At 42.9% G+C, this 13,494-nt stretch overlaps 1 protein-coding gene across 17 annotated transcripts in view; it reads left to right on the top strand.

The window, feature by feature from the left end:
- Itpr1 (inositol 1,4,5-trisphosphate receptor type 1) overlaps positions 1-13,040 on the top strand; it is a 307,630-nt gene extending 294,590 nt beyond the window's left edge. For all 17 annotated transcript variants that reach the window (XM_076841084.1, XM_076841099.1, XM_076841098.1 and 14 more), the window contains 2 exons: positions 3,705-3,866; positions 11,746-13,040. In XM_076841084.1, coding sequence (XP_076697199.1) covers positions 3,705-3,866; positions 11,746-11,832 — 249 coding nt within the window. In that variant the 3' untranslated portion in view covers positions 11,833-13,040. The remainder of the gene's footprint in view (positions 1-3,704; positions 3,867-11,745) is intronic.
- The last annotated feature ends 454 nt before the right edge of the window (positions 13,041-13,494 follow it).

The following is a 13,494-nucleotide window of genomic DNA, read 5'->3' as shown; positions in this document are numbered from 1 at the left end:
TCTGAGAGCCTCTGCTTCAACAATGAGATGAGTGGCAGTCATCCTCGTGCCAGGGTCCCCACCTCACCCCCAGAACACCTGTAGGCACTCAGGCCTTGGTGCCAGCTAGGTGGTTCAGCTAGGGAGCTCCTTTGACTCAGACGTTTTCAGGGCAGAGACCCCGTCTTTCCCATCTGTACTTCCTCATGCTCTCAGGCCTGGGCTGGGCACAGAAATTGTGCAAGTTCCCTAAACAGCTCTTAAATGGAGGAAGTCTGTGCACTTTGCACCAATTTGTTTAAACACCTTTCTAAAGTTCTTCCTGGGGCCAGGGAACCACATACACTGTGAAAGCAGGTGGGAATCTGCCACAGAACAATTCTCATTTTCATCGGTCATTGTCTGGTCACTTGTCATTAGAATGAGGAGGAGATGTGGCTCCCTGAGCTTTCTCTGTATGCAGACTTGTGCCCGGATCTTCCGGAGACTTTTGAAGATGTCCTTCATGTGGACTCTGGAAATCTTCACTTTCTATTTTTCTGGAGGGTTTGCTAAGCACATGCACCCAGGAGAGGTCAGATTCACTTGCACCTCAGTGCTCAGTCAGCTAAAGTCCTGGCTGTTCCCTGAAATGGCAGAGTGACTGGACCTCTTCCTGCCCTCTCTGAGGTGTTGAGGCTGCCTTCTTGTCTGCTCTGTCTGTTCCTTTCTAGAGCGTCCAGGGTGCCGGACTGGCTTCCTACTGCTCTCTGTTGTATCTTCATCATGAAGCAGAGCACTGAGGGTTCCTGAAGTGCTTGTTGAGTTTGCCATAAGTATTTTTTTAAAATACTTTCCAGTGTTTACACTTCATATTCATATAACTATCAAATATCCGACCCCCCCCCAAAAAAAATACTCAGTTGGAGCAGTCTATGATTTCTAAACACTAGATAATTTTCAGAATCTGCTTTGAAAAATAGCCATTGGTTTCTTGCTGCCACCTACCCCTACCCTCCCCAGCCCCTGACAAACTACTCTCCCTTTCAGAGCCTCGGATTTCCGCATTTTTACTTACAGTGGTGGGAAAGTTCCCTCCTGGCAGTACATTTTGTCACATCCCAGTTAATGGCCTAACTATGGGCTCCCCCCTTTGACAAGGCAAGTGAGACTTTTGTCTCCTCCTCTGGGATTAGTAGTAGTCACTGGGGTGTCCAGGACCTCTTATGCCTGGGTTGGGCTCCTGGCTCCTTCAGGTGGGTGCTCCCCATCCCTACTCCACAGCTGGGGGAGGGAGCTCTTCTGAGAAGGTAGCTCCATTCCTCCAAGTTGCACCAATATTGAATGTGGGCTGTTTCCTTGGTGGGAAAAATGGGGCTATCAGGTCTGAAGGGTGGATACTGGGGCAGTGAATCTAATTAGTGATGGCCACACCGTGGAAAACTGATTACCAGTGGAGAAACACTTATGTTTCTAAGATGGTAGCTTAAAAACTGTTATTTTGTGAAATGATCTTTTGCCTGTTACTCTTTGGTGGGAAATGAACAGAGGGGTACGTGAAGGCACTTGTGAATGAAGTGCTTATCTCAAAGTCTGGGAAGGCAGAGATCATCTCTTTCCTCCCCTGCAGTCATTTCAGGCAATTCCGACGTGCTGTTTTCACTTGTCTTATCAAGGGTGCACACAGGACACAGTGTCGCTCCATCCTTCCACAAACCAGGGCAGAGTGTCAGCTGTGTTTTCCCAAAGGTGGCCCCGGCCCTCATGATGCAGGCGGGCTAGTGAGTTCCTGCCTGTGAGACTCTCCTGATGTCTTGAGCAAACACTCTAAAGTAGATGTGCTGCCGTGTGACCAGTGTGCTGTGCCTGAGGTTGCCTTAGGTCACGACACAGTTTAACCATTTCACTTGATTCATAATATTTAGATATGCCTCATGAATTTTACTTTTATTTGGGCGGGGCGGGGTACTGGGGATTTAACCCATAAATGTTTCACCTCTGAGCCACATCTCCAGTCCTTTCTATTTTTTATTTTGAGATTGGGTCTTGCTAAGTTGAACAGGCTGACCTTGAGCGCCTCCTGCCTCAGCCTCCCTAGTTGCTGAGATCATAGACATGCACCACCACACCCAGTTGAAGCCTTCTGTGTATAACAGAGGTTGGCAAACTCTGTCCAGCAGACCAAACCAAGCCTGCCATCGTCAATATTTGAAAATAAAGTTTTATGGGAACACAGCCACACCATCCACTTATATATATGGTGTGTGGTTGTTTGGGGACTACAATACAGAGTAGTTGTAACAGAGACCATGTGGTCCACAAAGCAGAGATAGCATGTTCATTGTGCGTGTTTGGGGAGGTAGAAGCATGATTACTTCTGGAAAGTCTATTAAACTCAGCCTGCCAAGACCAAAATGGGCCAAGTGAGGAGGACACCAGATACATCTGGAATGAGTCAGCTTTCTTCCTCTGGCTCGGGCTGATTGAGCTGCTCTTGTGCTCATACCTGCCTCTCTGTATAGAGCCTGGGTGTGGAGGAGAAGGCGTATGTGGTGGGAGGAAGTGAGGCCAAAAGAGAGGAAACCCATCCTGCTAACCAGCAGTGAGAAACACTGTGCCCTCCGGGAAGGAGGCTGAATGGTGGGTCCGCTTCCTACAGTGGACAGCTCCCATTAAGCTTTTCAGCATGGGAAGAACAGGAAACCAGTAGGGTGGTGTCCATAAGCTCTGAAACTGGGAAAATGATTGAGGAGCCCCTAGGCCTTGTTTTCAGCCTCTTCAACGATATGCACATTTTATATTGCACTTATCTGTTGAAATGCCAGAACCCGTGGGCTCTTAAAATCCGTTTCACTTCCACAATGTATGCAAACAGTTGTGCCCATATAATACTTTTTTAAAATATGCAGCATAGGGGGTTGAGGGTATAGCTCAGCTCATGCTTGCCTAGCATGTGTGAGACCCTGGGTTCAATCCTCAGTACCACAAAAATAAATAAAATTTAAAAAGTTTAAGGACATGCAGCATACTATGAGCTATCTAGAGTAGGCAAGTTCAGATTCAGAAAATAAAATGGAGGCTGCCATCAGTGGTTTGGGATTTCAGTTGGGAAGATTGAAAAATGTTCTGGTTTCCAGGTACGGTGGTGCATATCTGTAACCCCAGCAATTCCAGAGGCTGAAGCAGGAGGATGGCAAGGTAGAGGCCAGCCTCACCAATTTAGCAACACCTTGCTTCAAAATAAAAAGGACTGGATTATAGCTCAGTGGTAGAGCACTCCTGGTTCAATCCCTGGTACCACAAAAAAAAAAGAAAGAAATGTTGTGATGATACTTGCACAGCAGTGTGAATGTACTTCATACCACTGCGCTGTACACTTCAAAAATGGCTAAAGTCTGCTGTGCACATTTTTCCACAATTTAAAACAGAACTCATCACCAGCCATATCCTGTGAAAAGACCAGAGCCCCCGCAGCAGTATTCAGAGTTGCAGATCAGGACTCTAATTTGGAAACCTTCTTTTCCCCTGAGTTAAATGTTAAAACAACTTTCTTTTCTAGGAATTTAGAGGTCCATTATGTTCCCTTTAAAAGATCATTACTGAATAGTTAAAAAGCATAATAGCACATTTGTTTCACAAGGGACAGATCACATAGAGACGCCCCGTAGTCCAAACGGCATGGTAGGGCGGCCTTTTTGCCCCTCTACTAACTCTCACTCTTTCTTTTTCCTTCATGTGGATTCTAGGAAAGAAACCTTGACTGGTTCCCCAGGATGAGAGCCATGTCCTTGGTCAGCAGCGATTCGGAAGGAGAACAGAACGAGCTGAGGAACCTGCAGGAGAAGCTGGAATCCACCATGAAGCTTGTCACTAATCTTTCTGGACAGCTGTCAGAATTAAAGGACCAGGTAAAGGAGGGGAAACCCCGACTTCTCAACACACACATGCCCCTGAAATGGGACTGGAGGGACAGTTCTGCAGTCGTCATGTTACCATGTTGAAGTACTTAGCCTGAAAGGGGGGGACTGGGCAGGAAAGGACAGACCCGGCACCATCACAAGATAAGGCCAGTAGGAGTGGCCACACTGCTTTCAGTGCTGCTAAGGACATGATTTTAATATGGGGGGAAAATAAAAAGTCAAAATGCAAACTACTTTACCCAATTACTGGGCAAAAAAAAAGCCTAATTCTCTTTGCGGAGACAGAGAATGAAAGGCTCTTGTTTGGCTACTTAGCCCTCAGATTTCTCAAATCTTCATCCAAGAGATGTAAATTCGGCATCCTGGGATAAACTATAGTCATGGAAAAGCCTGTTTTGATTCATTCATCTGCCAAATGTTTATGAAGTGGCTGCCAGGTGCTGGGGATGTGATGGAGACATAATCTCAGGTCTCCCAGAGGGTGGGAGTCCACAGAAGTACTGCCCTTCCTGCTCCTATGATAAATGCTTTACCTTTTAAGGTAAGGGGAGCAGATTTAAACCAAACCCTGTGTAACCCCTTAAATTGAACACTCTGTCACCAGGTGATTACCTAGTTATAGGATGGCCTGTGCCCTGCTCCTTAGCAGACTGATCTTGCAGTTCTGTAGCTGACAGGGATAATCATGTACAGACAGGTACAGTTCAGCATTTTGTTTAAGTTTCTGAAAGCTTTCTCTGTAGACTAGATGAATTTGGTCCAGGCAACTTGGCCCCGGAGGTAAGTTGCAGGGTGCACCCCCCAGGTGATTGAGTACATAACTGGCGAAGGCTTCATCTACCACCAACTCTTCAAGATAGTGCATGGAGCCTAATAATCCTGCTTTAAGTTCTATTCCTTTTGAAACTAAATTATTCCCAACTAAGACCCCCAAATGCCAGCTGGCCTCAGGTTCTTTTTTTTCATATGTATTCAGATATAAATTTTAAAAAGACGAATGAAGAAAGCAGACCTTATTGATGAAGGCTGCCTACAGCCCTGAGCTTGGTGGCATCCTAAAATGAATAATACCTGAAGACTAATCAAGATCTAACTAGATTACTTTGCTTATTAACTGTTCCCCTGCTGTGCAACATTTGACAAATCTTGGCAAGACTGAACTGACTTGTGATGCTGCCTGTGTCCTTGCCAGTCCCCAGGGCAATTTCTTAAAGACCCTCCCAAGCTCGAGTTCTCATCCTTTCCCTCTGGAGATATTCAATTTAATCAGATGTTTTAAATTAGGTTCCCAAAGAAGCTTACACTGATCTAAGACAGACAAATGAAGGAACTGGCTCACCAGAAAGTCTGGTGACACGCATCAGCTGTGCTAGGTGCGCGTGGCACCAGAATTACAGCTATAGGGATATCCTGGCTCCTAAGTCCCACGGCAGCCCAAGTTTGTTCTTGCTCATTCGTGACTAATTCTCATTGTCACACCTGGATGCTCTTCAAGGGCTCATATCTTAATATGAGGAACTGGATATTTCCAGTTTACTAGAGTCTCTCTTAAAACTTGTCATACAAAACTGCTATATTTGGGGGTTTGCTGTGGTAAAACCAAGCAAGCCCTTCCTTCCAGCCTCTCTCAGTCCTTTGGGTGCTGAGAAGCTGCTGCACCGAGGACGACTTGGCAGACGCTTGTGTGCCTGCTTTGCACACCAGTGAGCGTGGTGCAAGAGTTGAGTCGAGTCATTTCGCCCCAGGAACACAGGAGGCTCTTAGGAAACTTATGCAACTTTAGGGGACAGTGCCAGGGTGGGAGCTCCTGACCCCCCAGCGTGGGCTTGTTTTTGTGTTGTGTATGTGTTTGTTTTGTTGCTGTACTCCATTTTCTTGTTCACTGTTTAAATCCTAATTTTTTTTTTTTTTTTAAAGAGGCCTAACGTTTCACAAGCTGCATCCTGCCCATTGGTGGAATGGGGGTTGCATTTATTTTACACCCCTGAAACGGGTAGAGACTTGGCATTTTTTAAATACAATGTAGAATCATTCCTATTGAACTTAAGATTTGACTAAATATAGATGTTAGAACTAGAATGGTTTTATACTGCTTAATCCCAGTGCTTTTTCAATTTTTGGTTTTAAAGTTGAAAGCATGCCCCTCCCTGAGAAAGATTTTGAGATTGAACTATTTTTTTCTTAGAAGATAGCAAAAGCTACAAAGAAACATGAAGAATCAGTAACACATTCTTCAGCACTTTTCACAGGATTGCTCTGCTTAAGTTCTAAGGTGCCCAGAATTGCAGAAAAATTCAGCATAGCTTCTGCAGGGAGGGCACTTGCTTCCTTCAAAATGAACCAGTCAGTGTTTTCTTTCAATTCTATGATTTCTAACAAACCTTTAGTGCATTTGCATGTTGAGTAGATTTGAATTTTAATGCTTGTTATAACAAAATTTCTTAAACCGTTTTGCATTTAAAAAGAATCGTACAGATATGTTGGAGAGCTCCTGGATCTGAAATAATTGTGAGAATTCTTGCCCTCAAAAGGGAAAATTTTTGAATTAAGCCCCAGGAATGATTAACGAACAAGAAACTCTGTAATAGATATTTTCTAAAACAACCATGAAAGAACACCATTCACTGAGAAAAATGTGGGAAAACAGAAGCTGCTTCATCACTTAGATATTTTCTAGAAATCTTCTGAGCCCAAAACCAGCATAATGGGACAAGGGTGGTTTCAATGTGGCTGGCTCTGGTTTTAATCCTTACTGTCCCTGACCTCTTTGGTGGTCAACTTGGGGAGGAACTGCTCCTATAGAATATTATTAGTCCACAGGTGGTTGGTCCTTTTTCTGTTATGCTAAGTAAGTATTAATGATGCATCTCATCTTCAAGTTTCCCCTCCCAAGAGATTCTGAATACTAAATGTGATTCTCTTACATCCTTATTCCAAGGAGGAGAACTAATGTAAGACCTTAATATTTCTTTTTTGCATGTTTCCTTCATAATGCAAAAGAGCCTATATTGAGCAAAGGGTTAACTTTCTAGAAAATGCGTCTGGCTTCCCTTAGGACAGTCACCCATCGTTGCTAGGAATATAAGAAGTGCTTGGAAATCTGGATCATGTTAGCATGTTACAGCATTTGGCATTTTTCATGCAAAAAGGTTATCTTACCAACATTAACTGCTTAAGGAATAATAATTTTTTTAAAAAAAAAGATTAGAATATGGTCCCAAGTTGTGGAATGGAGGATTGAACAGACATTACTGAATGCATTCATGTTCCTTATATTATGCTGGGATCATAAAAGAGGACTAAACAACGTCTGCCCTCTCGGGTCCTATAATTAGCGAGCGAGATGGAGAAGTAGATTTCTCAGAGTTATTGTGTGGTGTGAAGAGCTGAGAAGCAGGTCCCGGGTCCACAGTGAGGCTGAAAGGGAAGAGTTCAGCTTCCACAGCCTTAAGCAGGTGGCTTCTGAGCTGGCAGAGAAACGCAGTAAGGGGCTTCCCAGGAAAGAAACTGGCATGAGCAAAAGCATGACAATGCATGGCATGCTCAGGAATGGCAGAATGTTCTGGTTAATCCACATTGCCGCCTCAACCAACATTGGAAACCACAGAGTGGTCAGGTGCAGCAGTTGGTACAGGGACACAAAGATGAGAGGTCTAGCCTCTGCCTTCCAGAACCAAGAGTCTAAATTGGGAGACAAGGAAGTTCAGCATGAATTATGCTTAAACCTAAGCAATGTACACCAGAGGTCTGCACAGATCGCTCTGGGAATGAGGAACAGGGAGATGCCTAGGGAGAGGACTGGGGTCGAGACCGCAGAAATTGCCCAGGGTAGGGAGAGGAGCAGTCTGTGCTAGGCAGCCACTCCCAGATTCTGAACGCCATCATCCACACAGTTCTACTGAATCAATATTTGTATTCAAGAAACGCTTCAATTCAATGTCTCAGTTTTTCAGGCGCATCATTTCGGAGCATAATTTTTGAGGACTGTAAAAAGCAACTCTGACAATATCTCCTGTTTAGAATGATTGAAATAAGGACCCTATTGTAACTTGAAAGCAGCTCAAGATCTTAATAGTGAAAACACTATTAAGATCTGTTATAGAGCCAGGCATGGTGGTGCACACCTGTAATCCCAGCAACTCAGGAGGCTGAGGCAGGATGATCGAAAGTTCAAAGTCAGTCTAAGCAACTTAGTGAGGCCTTACACAACCCCCAAAGACCCTGTCTCTAAAAATATATATATAAAAGGACTGTGGATGTGGCTCAGTGGTTAAGCACCCTGGCTCAATCCCCAGTACAAAAAAAAAAGTTATAAAAGCAGACTGGTGTTTTAGTGTCATGGGCGAACCTTCCTCCTGTGCCAGCCTTTGCTACCAAGAGGCTGTGCTCATTTGTGCCCTCGGCCTATGTGTGGTTGCATCTGACTTGTACAGCTACACTATTCTTTGCTTCTGGTTTAGACTGGAATGAAAAGGAGGAATAAAGAATTCTAAGCTCGTTTATATATTTGTATAGATACCAAAGTCAGCATTGCTTCCACTGGCATTCTCAACTACGTGGGAACTCTGAGGAGTGTACCTGTATTATAAGTGGGACTTTTCTAAATGTTTTCATGTTAAAATCTCAACTGTGGTTACTTTAGATGTGAATGTTAATGGATAGCTTTGTTTCAGATGTCCAGAGAGAGAACCCTGTGACATTAGGCAGAGGATCGACTATTTGCTCTGATATAGGTAACAGATCAGAATGCTGTTATAGTAAGATCTATAGATACATATAGCATGTGTGTGAATAGGCAGAATTGAGAAAATAACAGAGCCAGAAGCTATGTGAGCCGTGCAGGGCTGGGCAAACCTGGATGGTCAGCAGTGTTGGCCCGGTTCCTTAAAGGTCAGGTTTAGTCTTACAACCCTTCTAATTGTTATTGGATGATAACCACTGACAAGAGGACCAAATGCTTTAGCAATGCCCACTTCCTTCTCTTCTATCACTTATCTAAAAAGCTAATGAGATTGATCAAAACAAGATTAGACATTGTGTGTGCTTGCTGTATACACCAGCTATCAAGAATTTTCTCCCATGCCACCTTTTAGATGAGAAAAAGACTATGTATCCCCAAATCCTGGGCTCTTTCAACTTGTTCAAGTATAGGAAAATGTACCCAAAGTGATTGTGGCCGATTTTGAAAATTATTAATGAAAAGCTGTCTAAGAACAATGGTTCTCAGAACATATTCCAGGCCAGTGGCGTCTTTGTCCCTTGGGAACTTGTTAGAAATGCAAATTCATGGGCCCCACCTTAGACCTACTACATCTGACTCTGCACACCCTTTGATCTGTGTTCTAACCAAGCCTCTGGGATTGCTCTTGAACTTCAGTATGAGCCACAGTTTTCTTTTTTAGGGCAACACAACAATCTTGGATAGATATGTACTTGGTATTTGAAATGATCCGTTAGAATTACCTAAGAATTGGCCACTAACCTCTCTCAGTGGGGAGCATTAGGGGTTGGCAGATGTGATGACTTGGGCAAACCTAGAAAGCTTGAGCAGGACCTCAGGCCGGCAACTTAAGACTCCCTTCCTGGAGGCCGTAATGTTTTAGAGGCTGTAAATTTAAGAGAAAGAATGACCAAGTAATTGAGTGGAGGAGCACTGATTTAACAACCAGGAGGTAAATATGTATACATAAAAGAAAGGTTATCTCTAGTACCAATAGTTATGGGAAGAAAAATGACAGAAAAAGTTTTAATACCCAGCTTTGAATTAAAAGAGCTCAGCAGCTTTAAATAGAAACTTCAGAAAAGTATTTTTCGTAGGGGATGAGCCGGTCAGGCTTACTAAATCCATCTGAATGCTTGGGCTTATCCAGTTAAGGGTTATTGGATTCCCTCTCAGGATTACCTGTCTAGGGCATAGTTGGCGGGGAGGGACTCCAAGCTAAATGTCTGAGGGATCAGGCAGTGAAAGGATTGAATGGCCGGTGTTTGAATTCAATGGGGAATGTATTCCTTGTGCACGCAAAGCTGTCCTTAACCTAGCAGAACCAGTGAATGTAGTATAGTGGATGACACTTCTCTTCAAGAGTTGTCACTCACCCAAGGAAACTATAGAGGCATCTGAAACATCCTCATTCAGTACCCTACAGGAAGCTTCCTTTTGGAAAAGTCTATTATAATTTAGATAAGAAGATTTACCAGGAGAGAAAGCATTTCCACAGGAGCCTAAAAATAATTACTTGAGAGGATAACTGATGTTCTAAAAAAGAAAAAAATAACCATTTCACACTGAAGCTAGGTAAGTTCTGTTCTTTCAGGATATTTTGTACCAAAAATCAGTTCAAGTAAAAACTAAGATTTAAGCCCGGCATGGTGGCCATGCCTTTAATTCCAGTGACTTGGGAGGCTGAAGCAGGAGGATCCCAAATTCCAGGCCATTTGCAGTAACTTACCAAGACCCTGTGTCCAAATAAAACAAAAAGGGCTGGAGATGTAGCTCAGTGACAAGGCACACCTGGCTTCAACCCCTAATACTGGAAATGTGACAAAGACCGACTTATTTTTGAGACAGGGTCTCACTAAGTTGCTTATGGCCTCACTCAGGTTTTGTGGCTGGCCTCCAACTTGCAATCTTCCTCTCTCAGCCTTCCAAGTAGCTGAGATTACAGGTGGGCACCACACACCTGACTTATCCTGGGTTATCTGCCTCCATCCTCCTATGAGATAGAAATGACCTGGAAATGTTAAAAAAAAAAAAAAAAAAAAAAACCATAAAGAAACAGTTCTGGTTCCAAAGCCTCTATGCTGTTTTTACTCCTCCGCCCTCACTCCTGTCGAGTTTTAGGAAACCAGAAAGCTTGGAGTGGGACCTTAAGCCACTTGCATACAACAATTTAATATGTATTTCCTAGAGCCTTTTTTTTTTTTAAGACAGAATTTTTTTTTAATGTTTATTTTTTAGTTTTTGGCAGACACAACATCTTTGTTTGTATGTGGTGCTGAGGATCAAACCCAGCGCCACGCACATGCCAGGCGAGCACGCTACCGCTTGAGCCACATCCCCAGCCCTCCTAGAGCCTTTTTAATCTATAGTCTCAAAACCAGAGCTAGCACCAACTGGGTCAAGGAAAAAGATCAGAATGCAGAAGATTAAGTAGACCCTACCTATTCCCCAGACTGCGCCCCATCCTCAGGAGCACTTCAGAGTGCAACCCTCCCTTTGTGCTTTGGGTTTCGCAAGCCCTTTTTCATTGGAGCTTGGCTTAGGAAGTGGTCTCTCCTGGCCTTCAGTTACCCTCAGCAGCTGTTGGTGGCCAGGGCCTTCTGGACAGTATTTGGTTATTCTGGATCTCAGGGAGCTGTGAGGATATTTCTCATCTTCCCAGATGACTCTGTCACTCCCCCCCACCCCAACCAACCTCACAAGCATCACTGGAGAGAGGAACCCAGCGAAGAGCGTGGACTTATTCTTTCTCAACCCTGGGATTCTGACCTTGATGCTTTTCTGGGTCGTATGGCGTGTTGTCACTTCGTACAGAGCCACCATTTTCCAATGAGTCCTTCAGTCATTTGGAAATGGGTTCGGGAAACAATCAAGAATCCTATGCTTTTCCCGTTTTTTGTTTCCTTGTGAAACAAGGAGCAAGCTGTACCTGTGACTGTTACCATTGCATGACGAGGTCACAGAATTCCCCATTCTGCCTCGGAAGATTCCCTTTTTGAAGCTGTGTTTGATATGGTGACAGTACACTATTTGTAGAAAGTGGGTTTCAGTACAAACCGTAACCACAGAGGTAAATCTATGGTTCAGAATATGATTTGACGTACAGGAAGTGTCTGGGTCTAATGATGAATCTTTTTAACTTTCCAGATGACAGAACAAAGGAAGCAGAAACAAAGAATTGGTCTTCTAGGACATCCGCCTCACATGAATGTGAACCCACAGCAACCAGCATAAGCAAATGAGAGAGGAACTGTATTGACCTTTTTTTAATTATTATTAGCGTGGGTATGGATAATTAGTTCTGATTCACCCACTAAGGTGACATTTATGCTTAGTATATTTGTAAATAACTCAGTTTTATACTGTATGTATATGATTGCTCCTCTAAAGGTTTGGATATATGTATTGTAATTAGATTTGTTGAACGGCATAATGACATTTCATTTGTGCCAAAAATATTAAAAATGCCTTTTTTGGAAGGACTAAAGAAAGCACCTGATTTGCACTTGAACAAGATTATAGATTTAAAAGCATATGACATGTATTTTGTATTTAAAACTAGAATAGCCAGTATTTATGTTTTTTATAAAACTGTGCAATATGAATTACGCAATCACAAGACGTCTGTAACTCCCCAGTGTCCTACAGGGAGTGCACATCTTTGAAGCTGGTGTGTTAATACTATGTAATAAATGGTTAAATATCAAATGATGCTGCTGCCAAAATTATATTACTAGTGAGTTTCAGGCCCCTGGGCATTTTGTACCATGTAATTATCCTACGGTGAAGCTATTTGTCGTAGCTAGTGGCATCCGTGCCTGACAACGCTCCATGTCTATTAGCCGTTCAGCCGGCGTTCATTTTTAAGAAACGCAACTTTAGTTTCAAGAGTACTTTAAGCTTCTAAATTCATCACTTAAACTCTTTCTTTAAATCAGAGGCCACGGTAGATGCTCACTACTGTAGCTTGTGAGGAATGATGTTTTTAAAGGGAACTTTTTACACAACGTTGGGAATCATCGTCATCTCCTGGGTGAGTTTGGATGTCACGGGATAGAGAAACGAGGACTGGATGGTTTCTAGAGTATTAGTCCAAACGGTTTTTCCTTCATCCAAACCAACATGCCCTTGTAGCTAAAATAATTAAAATGGGAACTAGCCCCTTAGAACCCAGAGTTGAACACTGACATGTTATTCTTCTGGAAGAGCCACGTTGTGATTTTCTTTCTGTGTCACATAATTTCTTTTCGGGATAGATGGAAAGTATGAAAGGAAACTTTTATACCTGTTGCCTAGTTTTGTACATGGGTCTCATTTTACTAGAGAATCTCTCTGCAAAAATGTTTTAAAAAATGTATTGAAAGCAGAGTTCTGAAATGAGTCAAGTTTGTAAATGCATATATGAAAGTATTTAATAAATGATGCAGAATCATACGCAGTAACTGGTGGCTTTCATTGGGTGTTTCTTTGTGAATTACTTTCTTTAGGACCAACTTCAACCCCAGCTAGTTTGGTTATCAAAATGATTCAAAAATGCTGAGCTGGATGTTTAAAAAAAAATGACAGTAACTGAGAACCACTGGAACAAGTATTGGGGAGTATCTGATACACTATTCCTTTTTTCATCTAGGATTCTGGCTGTCATGGGTACCCTGATACTCTTGACAAAAATCAGGCATGTTCTGTCTCAGACGCTTTTCCCATGGATTTTTTTTTTTTTGCATTTTAAAAAATTCTTCATAATATTGGGATACATTTGTCATAATCACAAAAGCATGGAATATAATTTGCTCTAATGCAGTCTCAAGCACTGCCCTTGCCCCCCCCCCACTGATCTTTCTGTAATTTATTTATAGTTTTTTTAATTACTATCCTATGGATGTACTTGGTATTGAG

This window comes from Callospermophilus lateralis, chromosome 20, assembly GCF_048772815.1.
Source record: "Callospermophilus lateralis isolate mCalLat2 chromosome 20, mCalLat2.hap1, whole genome shotgun sequence".
Taxonomy (NCBI): domain Eukaryota; kingdom Metazoa; phylum Chordata; class Mammalia; order Rodentia; family Sciuridae; genus Callospermophilus; species Callospermophilus lateralis.
This window is presented reverse-complemented; position numbering and strand designations above follow the sequence as displayed.